Source organism: Lynx rufus, unplaced genomic scaffold (assembly GCF_022079265.1).
Source record: "Lynx rufus isolate CCGP_SWC_20201006 ecotype Redwood Valley unplaced genomic scaffold, mLynRuf1.p SCAF_25, whole genome shotgun sequence".
NCBI lineage: Eukaryota > Metazoa > Chordata > Mammalia > Carnivora > Felidae > Lynx > Lynx rufus.
In genome coordinates this window covers 15,903,503-15,919,335 of record NW_025814840.1, presented here as the reverse complement: position 1 = coordinate 15,919,335, position 15,833 = coordinate 15,903,503, and the positions used below count along the sequence as shown (strand labels likewise).

Sequence of the window (15,833 nt, the reverse complement as noted above, 5' to 3'; positions counted from 1 at the left end):
ATACTGCATCTAAGACAGTAAGAAATAGATGTCCCATTATCATTGTGCCTCTATCAAGCTGGTGGGTTTTTCTCTGAAATAAAGCAAATCCAGTCATTAACTCTTCTGCCCGGATCATGGGTGGCAAATACCTGGCATCCCCCCCAAGCAGATAGTGATAATTGATAATGGCTCAGAAAATGCTGATACAGCTCTACGCATAATAACACAGAAGGAAGATCCTCCGGAGCAAGTTCCACAGACACAGCAATAGAAGGTTCCATTTACATAAACGTATTTGCATCAGAAAAAGCCTACAAGGATAAAGAGGAAACTGTTCACGGTGATTGTCTCTTAGGGACTGACTGGGCTGATTTTACTCCTTTTTCTTTGGCTTCTTGACTATATTTTCCTGTAATGATCGTATAACACTGATGCGCCGTGGAAGAATTCTAGGCCAAATTCTTGGCAATCTTAGTATTTTCCCCTAAAGTAAGAGGACATGTTTCTGTACCCGCGTAAAACAATGTCCCAATGGCTCCAACACTTGGCTGCTTTCCACTCCAAAGTCTCCAGAGAGACCCAGCTTTATCTCTCTGGTTTGAGCTTTCTTCACCTAAAAATGATGCAGGCTGCCTTCTAGAGCTATTCTTGTCTAGAGAAGACAAGTGTGGTCTGAACTAAGGAAGAGAACAGTTTCAGAACTCTTGAGTAACTCTGCTGGTGTGCAATTTCCTAAAAAGGAAAAGACGCACGGTTGGCATGCAGGGACCCACGGCATGTCTTCGCGATCCCACAGCTCCACTCCAGCCCTGCTGGGGACAGCCCATGGCTGACCAGCGGCTCCAAGTGCCCAGGAGGTCCAGAAGGACGCGAAGCCAGCCACCGTGCAGCAACAGAAGCTCGAGTATCCAAACAGGCTCGTACAACTAGAATCCCTGTCCAAGGGGCCTTTCCTCGCCACCTGCTTCCCAAATGGAAAACTCACAGAAGATGGAAGTCGTGATTTCACTGGGGCTTCCACGAGGGAAACAGGAGCGTGGCAGGCCGCACCCATTTTTCTTCATGGGCATCACCAGCAACAGTGAGGATCCTTAGGCAGCACTCCCTACTCTTGCTTCAGTCCCCGCTCTCCTTTAAAAAGCTGTTTCGGGGCGCCTGGGTGGCGCAGTCGGTTAAGCGTCCGACTTCAGCCAGGTCACGATCTCGCGGTCCGTGAGTTCGAGCCCCGCGTCGGGCTCGGGGCTGATGGCTCGGAGCCTGGAGCCTGTTTCTGATTCTGTGTCTCCCTCTCTCTCTGCACCTCCCCCGTTCATGCTCTGTCTCTCTCTGTCCCAAAAATAAATAAAAACATTGAAAAAAAAATTTAAAAAAATAAAAAGCTGTTTCACTCAAGGGGTGTCCGGGCGGCTCAGTTGGTTAAGCGGTTAAGTGTCTGCCTTCAGCTCAGGTCACGAATCTCATGGTTTGCGAGTTCGAGCCCTGCGTTGGGCCCTGTGTTGACAGCTCAGAGCCTGGAGCCTGTTTCAGATTCTGTGTGTGTGTCTCCCTCTCTCTCTCTCTGCCCCTCCCCCGTTCACGCTCGGTCTTCCCCCCCCCCAAAAAAAAACAAATAAATCATTAAAAATTTTAAATGGCAGGCTTTTCAAGAGCAGGTATCATATCACCAATTCCTAAGGACCTCTTCACCTCATCTAGACGGAAACACCGTAGGAGAGAACCCACTTTTAAAAAGATAAAAATTTAAAAAATAAATAAATAAAGCTGTTTCCCTCCAGGCTACAGACGGATTTGCCCGGACAAGCGATGTTGGTCCACAGCTTGCTGCGGGCTAACCACTCCCCGGCGTAAAGCCTTCTGCAGGGCTGTTACCGAGCCCGCCCAGGGACTGTGTGTCACAGGAGCGCCCCTCGGCACAAAGGGCAGCCATCCCACATCACCCACCCAGGAAAGAGTAAGCTGCATCCTTAAGACTCTGTACTTGAAACCTTCCCCAGCGATTGGGGGCCGCTCAATTCTTTTGAAAATGCAATTTCACACAGAGCAAGGGAGGGTGGAGAAAAAGAAAAGGCGGTCCCGGGAAGGCGATCCCTGAACGCCTGCTTCCAAAGAGGAAAACTGAGCGAAGGAGAAAGAGAAAAAAGAAAAGAAGCTCCGTCCCTGTGAACACACCCTTCTCTGGGCCAGGCTGCCCGGGGGGCCTCTATCTGCAGGTTCCTGCCAGGAAACCTGGGGTTTGTTTGCAGGTCTGAGTCTAGAGGCTGACGCCAGGGTGCCAGCCTGCTCCCTGTCTCCAGTCCCGCACCACGGAGGCCACAGCCCACAGACTGTGGCCCGTCTCCAGTCCTTCAAGGCTCTGCAGCGGCAGATGCTGTGGTAGCCAGTTTCATCCTGAGACACACAGGCCCACAGGGGAAGAGCTAAATCTAGGAGAAAGTAGCAGAGGTCACGGCTGCAGGGCAAGAGCAGCCGGGGCCGGCTCGGTCAACGGCACCTTCCTCAACCCAGAATCGAGGAACACGGGACAAAGCCACCTCAGGGATCACTGCCCCACGCCCTCATTTGCAGAGGTGCTAGATTTCACCTGCCTGGCTCATTCACAGATCCCCAGGGCAGCCCGGAACCAGACCGAGCCCGACGCCCGGGACCCCCAAGGCTTCTGTCTGCGTCCACGTACGACTCACCCCCGGGGGGTGGGGGGGGGGCGTGTCTGCCCTCAAGTTCTCTGGAGCTTATTTTGAATTTCACTTTCAAAGCTAACAAGTTTGCTGATGTTCTTTCCAACGCCCTGGAAAATCCTAAGTAGCAGCTTAGAAAAAAGCGGAAGAAGTACAACCACTCACAGACACTCTTTAAAACTACCAGGAAGTGACAATTGAGAGTTCAAGGGGGAAAAAAAAAAAAAAACCCTACAAAAAGAGAACAAACAGAACCCAGCACCGAAAACCAGCTCTGGGAACAGACCTAAGGTCATTAATGGTGGTGACCTTGCCTCAGAAAGCATCCACCCCTCATTCCATGTACACGTCTATGTATACTTAATACACAAGTACACATATGCCCCAAGGTACACACGGGATGCTGGCCCTCAGTATTTGCATAAATACACAGGTACGCATTCACAGACACGTACAGGACTTTCACGTTCTGACGCTTTGGAGGGTGAGCCATAAACTATTTATGAAACTCACCTAAGCCAAAATGACTCACTGCCTGAAGATTTCAGGGCCTCATGATTCTAAGAGGCTATTTTGTTGCTGGCATCGACAGCCATGGCTTCGTCAATGAAAAGAATCTTAATTAGGGAGCCTATTTCTTCCCGGCCTCCCTTTCCAAAAATAACTAGTTCCCACCTGGAGGCCATCTTTGAACAGCATTTTGTAAAGCGCTGTGCCTGGATGAACAGGGTCACGAGGGCCCGGCATTCTTTCATACAGCGCAGACTGAAAAGGAAGCCCAAGTTTCTCTGGGTTCTACCAGAAGCCAGGACTGAGACGGGAGCAGGGAAATACACGTGGGGAGCCAAGGCCCGCTGACAGAACTATTCGAGCCCCATTATGTCATCAGTATGAAAACAGAAAGATAACTCAAACATGTGACCAGTGGTAAGGCAAGGGCCTATTTAGCTAAACCGCTTATCCAACATCATGATCATTCTATCACTGACATGATTTCATATCAGGATTCTGGGTCATTGGTTAAACCTGAATTCATTGCAAAACTGAGGGAAAACCATTATGAATGTAACAACTGCCATCTATCCAGCAAGCAAATTCTTTAAAGCCTGTAGCCCACGGAGAAAAGTATTAAACGATGCTCCAGGGACTGACATGGATGGAGTGACCCCCCGAGGTCTGAGGCACACCCCAACCCACCACCAAAAAGAACCAACTGGCGTCAAAGAGTGCACGCAAACATTTCTGAAGACAGAAACCGATCCGACATAAACCGATCCGACAACTATCCACATCCGTGGCAGAACGGTTCATTCACCAAGAAGACAGACGGTGGAGAAGCTTCTCCAGACTGGCTGCTGGGTCCACTGAAAACAGAAAAAGACAGCTCTGAAAAGCACACTGTCCAAGGGGCGCCTGGGTGGCCCAATCAGTTACGCATCTGACTCTTGATCTCAGGGTCCCGAGTTCAAGCCTCACTTGGGCTGCGCCCTAGGAGTGAAGCCTACTTTAAAAAAAGGAGGAAAGAAAGAAAGAAAGAAAGAGAGAGAGAGAGAGAAAGAAAGAAAGAAAGAGAAAAGAAAGAAAGAAAAACAGAAAGAAAGAAAGAAAGAAAGAAAGAAAGAAAGAAAGAAAGAAAGAAAAAGAAAAAGTATGCTATCCTATATAAGAAAGGGGCCAAAGTGGTAATCTGCACCCAGTAAGAAAGCAGTGAGATGCCCTGAGTGTTTTTATTGAGCCTGTGGCTGCCATATGTAATTGGGACCTGCTTCTCTGTAGGTGTCTCAAACCAAGCAGATTTCAGGTCCCTGGAATAACTAAGGATACTTATATAAAGGCTGAGGACTCAACTACAGGACTTCTGAGGAATGCAGCCTTCGAGCCCGAAAATCTAAACAAAAGTAAATACTATTTCACATAGGATGAAAGAATTTCTAAAATCACAATACCAAAGAATTGTTTGTATCTTAACCTTGGGGGCCACTTACAGAGCTGCGGGAAAACTATCTGTCGTGCTAATTTATACATGCTTTCAGCAAAGATTTGCTTAACACTTCCAATGCACACAACAGAGCAGCAGGAGCTGTGAAGACACAGAAGTGGAAAGACGAAACAGAGGGGGGACCCAAAAAGCACAGAAAAGACTAGAGGGGGAAAACACGCGACAGAATTATCCACCGTAAACAGGAGGAGAGATTATTCAGAGGAAGAAGGGAGGGATAAAGGTTAACCCACGGAAGAGGTCTTAAAATCTAGAGGCGCCTGCGTGGCTCAGTTGGTTAGGCATCTGACTCTTGATTTTGGCTCAGGTCATGATCTCAGGGTTCGTGAGTTCAAGCCCCACGTGGGGCTCTGTGCTGTCAGCACAGAGCCTGCTAGGGATTCTCTCTCTCTCTCTGTGCCCCTCCCCCACTCACATGTTCTGTCTCTCTCTCTCTCTCAAATAAATAAATCAACTTTTTAAAACATGGGGGGGCCTGAGTGGCTCAGTCGGTCAAGTGTCCAGCTCTTGTTTTTGGCTCACGTTACGATCTCACAGTTCGTGAGTCTGAGCCTTGCGTTGGGCTCAGCGCTGACGGGTCAGAACCTGCTTGGGATTCTCTCTCTCCCCCTCTCTCTCTCTGCCCCTCCCCTGCCCATGCTCTATCTCTCTCAAAAGAAATAAATAAATAACATTAAAAAAAGGGGTAAATCTAGAGCAGGTCTGACATCTGTGATGCTCACAAATTGGCGAAGGCAGAGAGACAGAGGTGGTCATTCCACACTGGAGATCACCAATCAGCAAAGGCAGGAAGAGGGGTTCCTGAGGAAGGGGTTAGTCTGGAAGCGACGGAGGGTCCAGTGAACCACGGCCTCGGACTCCCCGGTGAAGGGGCTCCGGCCCAAAGCAACATGCAAAAACCAGTCTGGGATACACGCACACACACCCAGGACGCTCCCTTACCTTTCCCGTAGAAGAACTTGCGGTAATAATAGGCCCCAAGGTCAATGTGCTCTATGATGTAGCGCTTCACTTTCTCCCGGTGGATGGGCTGGTTCTCCCTCGGCACTTCCAGGACCGACACACCGGCGTTCGTGCAGTGGGAGCTCAGAGAGGACTCGAAGGAGCAGCCTTCCCCGGAGCTGAACGAAGACGAGCTGGCCCTGGAAAGGGCGATCCTCCTGTCGCCTTCCCCGCCAGTCTCGTTCCGAAAGTAAGGACAACTCAGGACGAGCTCGTTGCTTTTCCCGTCTCCCTCATCAGCATCCAGGTTCTCCTTGGAGTTGAGGTCCTCCTTGCTCCCCAGAGGGGACTCGCAGTTGCCTGTCTGGCCCGCCGGCATCTGAGTCTGGGACGCCGCGGAGGCCCCGGTGGTGATGTTTTTCCGCTTCCCCACGTTGGCCCTCGTAGCCATGGCTTCGTTGATATTAAACAAAATGCTCTGGACGTCATAATGTGCAAAACACCGCTGACAATTCCAAGGGCGGACGCTCCGCTCCAGGCGACCATCTTCCAGGTCACACGTGAACTTGAACGTTTCATGTTCACTTTTAACAGTTCGCAGCTTCCGGAAGAGGGACGTCTCCACCGACTCTGACTTTAACCTCCGTTTGAAAGGTTTGTCCCTGTCTCTCCCCATGAGGAGGGCACTGTCCATGTAGTCTAATCCTGAGATGCGGACAAATTCTCCCCTGGATATCTGTGCTGCCGCGTGGAGGCTGGGAGAGATTGCAGGATCGCAGGGGAAACACTCAGGGAACCCAAAAGGGGCCATCGCTTTGTGGTCGTAATTCTCTACTCGGTACCCTCTGAGCATAGCGAAGAAGTTCTCGCCAGATAAGCCCTGCCGGTCAATGGAAGACGTGCTCCCGTACTCTCGGTGGAGGGCCGCCCCGGTGTTGGGGTTCACTGCATTTTGGTCTAAGACGTCTTCAGCATCAATGTCACTGATGGTGACATCGCTGTTGCTTCTCTGCCTTATGGGGTGCAGCCCTCTTTGAGGAGAGTGAACAAAGATGTCCCCAATGGTGTACTTCGCCTCCACAAAGTCTAGATCGAGCTTCTCTTCTTGCTGACCGTCGCTCTGGTCGCTTTGCCCGTTGTGCGCGATGGACGTGACGCTTTCGTAACTGGTCTGAGACCGGCTTTCCCACAGCGCCTTGCAGGTCAGCTCCTTGGAGCAGTCTTTCTTGGGAGGCCACTCACACACTCTTGCTCTCACACCCATCTTGGGCACGGCTGGGGTGCCATTAGCCGGACCACCGCTCTCGGTGGAATTCGAGGCATTTAAAGAGGCGGCGGGGCCCATGTTGCCATTAATGGCTTTAAATTTTCGAGCAAAATAATCATCCGACTGCATGATTCTGGGAGGATCCTTGAACTTGGAAGAGCCCTTGCCAAGCTTGTGCTTCTCTTCTTGGGACTGCCTTGGGTCGCTCATGTCTGCCGAGGCAAGAAGCTCCAAGGCTCACCAGCAAGACTGAGGTGAAACTAATTACATTGTCATTTACGATGCGACCGTAAACGCAGATATAAAGGCTTCCTCTACAGCTGTACTTTCTCCTTTTAACCGAAAGCAAACAACATCCTCAGAGTATGGTTTTCCCAAAACCAGCTTGCTTCTCAGATGTTGAACTAATTTTGTATGCCTCTGTCCTTTTCAGGAGCATTCCTTAAGACATCTGGCCTGGAGTATTTCCTTCACCTGAATTAAAACACAGACAACAGCCATTAGCAATTTTTGTCGCTCAAGTTCAACGCGTTCTACATAGGGTTTCTTATCGGTCCTTCTCTCCAATTTCTGCCCATCCCCAGTTCCCCCAAACGGTCATCAAGTTTCAAGTCTCTGTTGCTCATACTGCTCCTTCTCTCTGGAACATTCTGCCTTCTCGCACTACTTGGCTGGCTGGCACTTATATGCAGAATCGAGCAGTACCCTTTCCGAGAAACTTGGCCTCAGCCCACATCTGCCAAAGGGTGCTTCCTTTGTGTTCCCACAGCACCCGTGTCTACACTAATGGGAACAGATCTCTTTATACTCCTACTGGCTGGTGTATCGACCAGTCTCCTCCACCAGCTAACTTCAAGCTCCTCTCAGCCAGGAACACGCCCTTCATCTCTGTACCAACATTATCTGTTAATGTGGCCTGGCTTAAATGAGGTAGACAAAACATTTCCATTAGTTATAAAGAGTAACACAATGGCCACGTAATTTTTTGAGTATCATTATACTTCCTTTCAAAACATGTAAACTCAAAATGTCCAGCAGCACAAGGATCAATACCAGGCGTTCTCAATGTATTTTTAGAATGCGGTCTTGCAATCAAATAAGAACCCGCCGAGATTCCTGGTGAAGTGGGAGGGAGCCTTTAAGAACTGGCTATCCAGGGGCGCCTGGGTGGCTCAGTCGGTTGAGCGTCCGACTTCCACTCAGGTCATGATCTCGCGGTCTGTGAGCTCGAGCCCCGCGTCGGGCTCTGTGCTGACAGCTCGGAGCCCGGAGCCTGCTTCGGATTCTGTGTCTCCCTCTCTCTCTGCCCCTCCCCTGTTCATGCTCTGTCTCTCTCTGTCTCAAAAATCAATAAAAAACATTAAAAAAAAAAAGAACTGACTATCTGAACGAGTGTTTCTTTTTTTTTTTAATGTTTATTTATTTTTGAGAGAGACAAAACATGAGCGGGGCGGGGGGGGGGGGGGGGCAGCGAGAGAGGTAGACACAGATCCAAAGCAGACTCCAAGCTCTGAGCTGTCAGCACAGGGCCCGAAGCGGGGCTCAAACACACAGCCATGCGATTAAGACCCGAGCCAAGGTCGGCCACTTAGCCAACTGAGCCACCGGGCATCCCACGAGTGTTAACTTTCTAGTTTATTATGCCACTGGCAATCTGATAAATGTGCAGGGTAAAATAAAATCACAGAGATACAACATACCTTTGTGCACCTTTGCGGTTAATAGAAACTTGACTTTTTTTGTTTTTTTTAAGTTTATTCATTTATTTTTGAGAGAGACTGTGAGCATAAGCAGGGAGGGGCAGAGGCAGACAGGAGACACAGAATCCGAAGCAAGCTCCAGGCTCCGAGCTGTTAGCGCAGAGACGGACACGGAGCTCGGACCCACAAACTGTGAGATCAGGACCTGAGTCGAAGTCAGATGCTCAACCGACTGAGCCAACCAGGTGCCCTGACACTTGAATTTTAATCAACTTTTATTTTTAATTACAAACCACCGTTTCAATGTATTCCATCTCTATTTAGACAAAAATATCGTCCAGGTATCATTATGTCCCCAACGGATGGAAGCCTTCCTTGTTGGCATAAGAATGTATGAATGGCTCTAATTCTTCTGAAAATAATGATGGTGATGAAGGTATAATATTGCTGATTTCCCTCAGTCCTCATCAAAGCACGAAAAAAAACCGCAAATATTTGTTAGAAAATATTAAAATTCCAAACAGCTGAGCAGTATTAGAACTCTTTCCAATGGGTTCTTTTTTCTTAAGTAATCTCTACACCCAAGTGGAGCTTGAACTCGCCACCCTGAGATCAAGGGTCACATGCTCCACCGACAGAACCAGCCAGGTGCCCCTCCGATGGGTTCTTAGTGGCTTTGAGATGAACATGTGGTAGTCTTTTGGAATACCTGATATTTTCTTATCATGGCAACTTGCCTTCCCCTCATTGGGGAAAAAAAAAAGGGACTGGGAATGATAAGATGCTGTCTATTCCCAGGGCAACTTCATAACTGAGGAAACAGAATGATGTTTTAGGCTGTGGTAAACAAAGGGAGAACGAACAATCAGATGCTTCGGTGAACCAAACAGACTGGTGTCTGTCCGTGGTTCTCAGAAAGAGAAGAGACAGGCCTGTATCTTCTCTATTTCACTTGGAATTATTGTGTTTAAAAGGATCACGGGCGATTCTGAATGACAGTTATTTCCTGTACAATTTAGGCTATTACAGAATGCTTTCCTGGAAACTGAAAAAAATTTGACAACTGAGATATGAAAGAAAACAACTTGTTGCCTACAGTCTCGCTGCTGAAATGGTATTTGATTTACTAGACCGGCTTCTACAGGATCTCTAAATTCTATTGATGACTCTGCTGCTTATAGAACCCAATGAATTTGAAGGCTTACAAATGATTTCTAATGGCTGGTACAGAGATATGTGAATTCTCAACAGACATTCATATGACACTCATTTGCAAGTATATACTATTAATTACATACTAATTAATTGTGTATAAAGAAGGAAGAACCATGCCCACCGAAACCACCACACTGTACTTTGAAAAAATATAATCAGCAGCTAAGCACCACCACCTTAAAATATTAGAACAAAATGCCCTCAAAGAAACCAGGAAAGAAGGAAAGAATAAAGATAAAAGCTGAAATTAACGGAATGGGGGAAAAACAAGGTAGAAAAGGGACAAATCCAAACGGTAGTTTTTTTTAAAAAAGAGCAAGAAAACAGATCTACTCCTTCCAAAGCCTGAAAAAGGCAAAGAGAGAAAGAACAATATTATACAAGTCTGGACATGGGAAAGGAAACATGACCACATATACAGGAGATTAAAATAAATATTAAGCATAAGAAGAATTATACCACAAGCAACTGTAAAGCAACAACTTTGAACACAGAGGAAACTAATGATTTCCTGGCAAACCACAAATTCCCCAAACTGATCCGAGAATGGAAAATGTAAAGGCTGATTCTTGCTGAAGACAACAGAAACGTAACCAATCGCTACATAAAAATACGACCAGTGTACCCATGAGATGCAAGGAGCCATCTTAACCATTTTAAAACTCCTTTATCCTCCCATTTATGAGACCAAATGCTATTTAAAAAATTTAGGAAGTATCCCAGTCTTTCTTTTCCATGTCATGGCACGTGCTGAAAATACCAATATTCACACAGCACATGGCAGTCAAAGCAGGAAGCACTCAAGATTTGGGCGCAGGTAGGACTCTGGCCCAAGCCCACCACGCCTCAAGCTGAACAAACCAGCACCTCCCCATACGGGGAACCCACTCCCCACACTTCTGGGGGCAGCCCTGGGGTTAAGCCATCTGCCGGGAGATTTGTGAGACACAGAAACCTAGCAAGGAAAACACATTCACTGAATAATTACTTCCAGAAAAACAGACCATAGAAGAGTCAGCGGTCTATTCTGAGCATTTATACCCTTTTACATTTCTAAATGTATCATTGTTTGTAACAGAATTTAAAGATACAAAATCTTTATCCCGTAGATCTCCCACAGAAATGGAAGACAATACACTGTAAAAAATTAGATTATTTTTACTTTGTATTATTTAAAATTTTTTTAATGTTTATTTTTTTTTAGAGAGAGAGAGAGACAGAGTGCAGGTGGGGAAGGCACAGAGAGAGTGGGAGACACAGAATCCGAAGCAGGCTCTAGGCTCTGAGCTGTCAGCACAGAGCCTGATGCGGGTTTCAAACCCACAAGCTGTGAGATCGTGTCCTGAGCCAAAGCTAGATGCTCAACAAACTGAGCCACCCAGGTACCCCAAGATTATTTTTAAACATAAGTGATAAAAACAATTAAAGACAGATGAATTTGTGTTGAATTTTAGTACTACGCCGGTCAGAAAGCAAAAAAGAACAGCAAACTGAGAGCACACAAAACTCTTCCCCAAAGAAATCTTCTGAGACCATTGCTTCAGTTACGGTTTTTAAATTTTTGAGGTGTGATAACATCATCAGCCATAGCAGACAGCTAGTGTGTGGCTCGTCCTGGCTAGGACCTGTTATTCCCTTTCCTTCTCCTGAATCCCGCTGGGGAACCTTACCTCTAAAATCAGTTTATCCTGGGGGCCTAACTCCACCCCTGACATGTGACACAGATCTGACCAATGAAAGTGCTGCATTCTCCTGCCTTCAGGGATTGGTCCAGGGATGAGCCAATGACAGCCCTGTCCTGCCCGGAAGCGTGAGTGACCCCTCCCCCAGCATGGGGCTAGGATTCTTGGCAGGGCTCAGGGGGTGTAACATACACACGGAGCTGCGGGGCTCACTAGCTGGTGTGACCGCGCTGAGGCTGAGCCTCAGGAGGGAAAGAAGGAATCCTAAGGATAGAGGTCTTGACTCCCAACTAGACCTGGCACCAGGTCTAGTGGGGTTTTTTTGTTTGTTTTGTTTTTTGTTTGTTTATTCCGTTTGAGTTAGGTCTTTGCGTAGTCCAGATCAACTTTAAAGGTTCTAAGAGACCATATTTATACTCAGTGAAAGACGGAAGACAGCAAATTCAGTAACCAAAATACTTTGTACTGTGTTGCACATCGCCTGGTCCATGAAGAAATGAATTGAAAGTGTAGTTCTGGCACTTGGATCCACAATCAAGACCGGCGCCTCTTGGGCAAGATCCTGCTCTCATGTAAACATACGCCCTTCAACGCACGTCACGTGCGCCGCTAACAACCCAAAGTGTTCAAAGCCAAAAAATTCCTGACGTGGTAGCTGATTACTGAAGTTGAAGCAGGGCTACAGCAGCTCCCCTCCTGGCCCCTCATCCTTCCAGCCACATTTTCCAGCTTGCCGTAGCTCCCCAAAGTCAACCTACGGACAGAATCCTAGACAGCGCCTTCCTTTTACAAGGACTACTAAATAGAAGACTAAACACAAAGTATGACACACAGCACCTTCTTTTAAAAAATATTCCCAGGCGAATTATTTTTACTACCGCAGTAAAAGTAAGACCCCTCAGATCACAGGACTTGTTTGCAAGTGAGATAAGCTAGAAATATTAACATCATGCAATTAAAACCGGTATTACAGCACATGGGGAAGAATTAAAATCAAGGTCTTTGAAAAGCAGATGTTAACAAGGAACGGTACAGGCTCTACACGGGGAGAAATGCAAAAAGCAAGAACAATGGAGGGGATGAAAATCTAAAGTGTGAGCTGGAATGACCTCTGGGATCATCCAGAACGTAGCGGGGAGGCTCTGGCTGGGAGGGAGACACAGACATGCACGCGTGTGCTCGCGCACACACACACACAACAGCCCCACACCAGTGAATCGTGTTCGCCCTGCAGGGCCGTAGTTGGCGAGCTGGGCGTCTGGAGCAGCATGTCTGGCACAGAAGGCCCTTCTGTCATCTTTCATTATCTTTACGTTGTCTGCAAGTTCTAACTTTCCGCCTTTGCCTGTTAGCCCGCAGCACTGAGCTAAGTTTTTGAAAGACCGAAATTTGCACTCTTAGTGGCACGTACGTGAATGTAACGGAAGTCCTGCAGACATCTGTCCCCAGATTTATTCTTTGTACTGACCAAGTATCTGTATAGCCTCTGTGCTCACACCCACTGTGAATCTCAAGTGCAAGGTGGCGTGCCCGACTGGTGTTGCTGGACATCACAATGGCAGAAGAGACACGAAAAGGATGGCATCTTAGAGAAGAACCTGCAGAAATCAGGGGACTGTGATCGGCCCCCACACAAGGCACAGAGCTCACAATAATTACAGGTGCGCATCACTACCGAAGAAAATACAATCCCCCAAGCACAGAACTGTGTTTAAATGAAGTCCTTTCGGGTTTCCAGTGAGTCTGGGAGGCTGATATGAAAAGTCTGGGACTATTATTCAGCTCAGTCCTATTCCCCGCCCCACCCCTCCGCCCCGTTTCCTCCCCCATCTGCACAGCTGCCCTGGGAAAGACCTCGATCTCTTCACACTTCCAGCCCCAACCTCTCGGCAAAGACCGCAGTTTCTTACTTCTCAGGGGAAAAATAAAGCCAATATAAATAGTTCACTGGACTTTTGTCATCACTTAACGGACCTGCCGACTCCTGAACCTGTCCCTCCGTGTGAGCCCCTGGTGGACAATCATTTAAGACTTACCAGCTTTCTTAAGATAAAAATCCAAACTGTGCCTGATAAGTCTCTTCCTGATCTGTCCTGCTCAGGCTGCAGCCTCATTGTCTCGGGGTCCTCCCTCCTTGTCCTCTGTGCTGTGGCCCAGACATGCTGAGTGCCTTTCCAGCCTTCAACCTGTCCACCCCTGCGTCTGAGCTGTCCCTGGAAACGGAGCGTCAGCTGCCTGGGCCGAGCTGACATCCTCATCACTCTCATCCCTGACTGGGTGTCTCTGCGACACGCTCCCTTGGTGTCCTCTCTTTCCCAGCCACCCTCCCCCCCCCCCCTTGCTTCAACCTCCTCACCTCAAGGCCCTAGGGCTGGGTCTGTTCCATTCACCACTTAACCTGCCGCGCCGGGGAACGGTTTCTAGCGTGTGGCAGCTATTCAATAAATATTATTAAATAAATGAATAAATTACTAAAGCCCTGTGTTAGACAGTAACCTTTTATGAGATAAAGCGTTTAGCACTTAAATGGAGAGTTCTTACGCTTACAGAATATACCGCAATCATGAAAGTTTAATAATTTTGCAGAAACATTTATGACAGAAACTCAGATAAATATGGAGAGCTGTTAGCTCCTTGCAGGCCGCTGTTTGTGCCAAGGCAGGCCCAGATCCTTCCCAGAACAGGTTACCTTGAACATAAGAGTCAACACCTAGTCTGCTCTGGAAAGAGCTTCCCACCCCCCACCACTGTACTGGCCACACAAGGTGGGTATAGACAATGTCTTCGAACGGTATGGAAGGAAAGCATGCCATAATAAAGCCATATGAACCTAAGAGCCCCCACGTCACTTTTACTACACAGCGGTGCGTCTGCTCCTGTCCGGTCCTAGAATGACTGGGTCATTCTAACAGATGGTAAAAAACTGATATGAGAGTTAAAAAAAAATTTTTTTTAACGTTTATTCATCTTTGAGAGACAGAGACAGAGCATGAGCGGGGAAGGGGCAGAGAGAGGGAGACACAGAATCCCAAGCAGGCTCCAGGCTCCAAGCTGTCAGCACAGAGCCCGACGCGGGGCTTGAACTCACGAGCTGTGAGATGATGACCTGAGCTGAAGTCAGACGCTCAACTGACTGAGCCACCCAGGCGCCCCTGGCATGAGAGTTTTAAACTGGCAAGTGCAGAGTTCTCAAGCAAAAAAGGCCATGGTATTTTTTCCACGAAAGACAGAAGTGCTATTTCATCAAATATTAGGAAGGCGGAAAATAAAACAGACCCCCTCCCATGGGCATATTACGGGCATCGCCATTGTCATTTGCCCCCTCTTGCCTTAGTAAATGAAGACAGTACTTAAGAGTATCTTCAAACGTGCTACTTTGCTTATTCCACGGCAAAATGAACTCACATTGCCAACCTGGTATGGCTCCAAAAAACCGAACATCAAAAACAACGGAAGTCATCTAGTTCCCTCTTTAGGCCATAATGGAGAGAATGAACTAATAATCTGCACTGAGGTCTGCTGAGCTGCATGGATGCCCATCTCTCCAGGTAACCCCCTAAACCTGGACAACTGACCACGTGCCAAGACCGGAGACGGTACAGAGCCCATCTCTGAACAATCCCTAATTAAAATTTCTACATTCTTCTTCCTTTCTTTGAGCTGAGCTCTGATGTCAAGGGCACTGCCCCTCCCTCACCGTTTCCAACGATTCCTACATTTCATCAAAGTCTACGGCTCTTGTTCCCCACTAAAAATGGGAAGTTGTCAGCCGCACTCTGTGGGCAACTTAAAAAAAAAAAATCCACGTGCGAACCGGTGTGACCTCACGGGCGGGAGGGTGGCCTCCGGTGAGGGCGGGGCTAGCTGGGCAAGGCAGCAACCCACAACTTAAGGAGAATCTGAAGGATTTTACAGCTTGAAGGCATAATCTGTTCTCATGCTAATGGTCTTGGCAATAATTTGTAAAGGATAGAACAGAGAAATGGAGAAAATGTGATATTTAAGCATAATTGTCTTTAGATAGGATGTTTTTCAAAGTTTTCCATGAGACATCAGTGAGTCTTTAAGACCAATATTACAGTTATAATTGAGCCACTTATCAGGATTGCAGCTGTAGCAAATGGATTGAAAACCACAAAACACACAAATTATGAGCCTCATTCAAGGAAAAAAACGGTTAAAATTATATGGCAGACTTATAATAAAAGTCTAACTACTGTAAAAAATGCCTATTTTTCATACTCGTATTCCATCAGCTCTAATACGAACATGTATAATTGGGCAGGGACTAAATGGAGGGACACACTGTCCCCACTTGTACCCTCCCTGTGACCAGGATGGCAGGACAGGAGCTGAGGCGCGCTCGCACTA

At 47.6% G+C, this 15,833-nt stretch overlaps 1 protein-coding gene across 2 annotated transcripts in view; it reads right to left on the bottom strand.

Moving 5' to 3' along the window:
• SIPA1L2 (signal induced proliferation associated 1 like 2) overlaps positions 1-7,098 on the bottom strand; it is a 108,757-nt gene extending 101,659 nt beyond the window's left edge. For both annotated transcript variants that reach the window (XM_047088736.1, XM_047088735.1), the window contains exon 1: positions 5,599-7,098. In XM_047088736.1, the coding sequence (XP_046944692.1) occupies positions 5,599-7,075 (1,477 nt within the window). In that variant the 5' untranslated portion in view covers positions 7,076-7,098. The remainder of the gene's footprint in view (positions 1-5,598) is intronic.
• Positions 7,099-15,833: the final 8,735 nt, after the last annotated feature.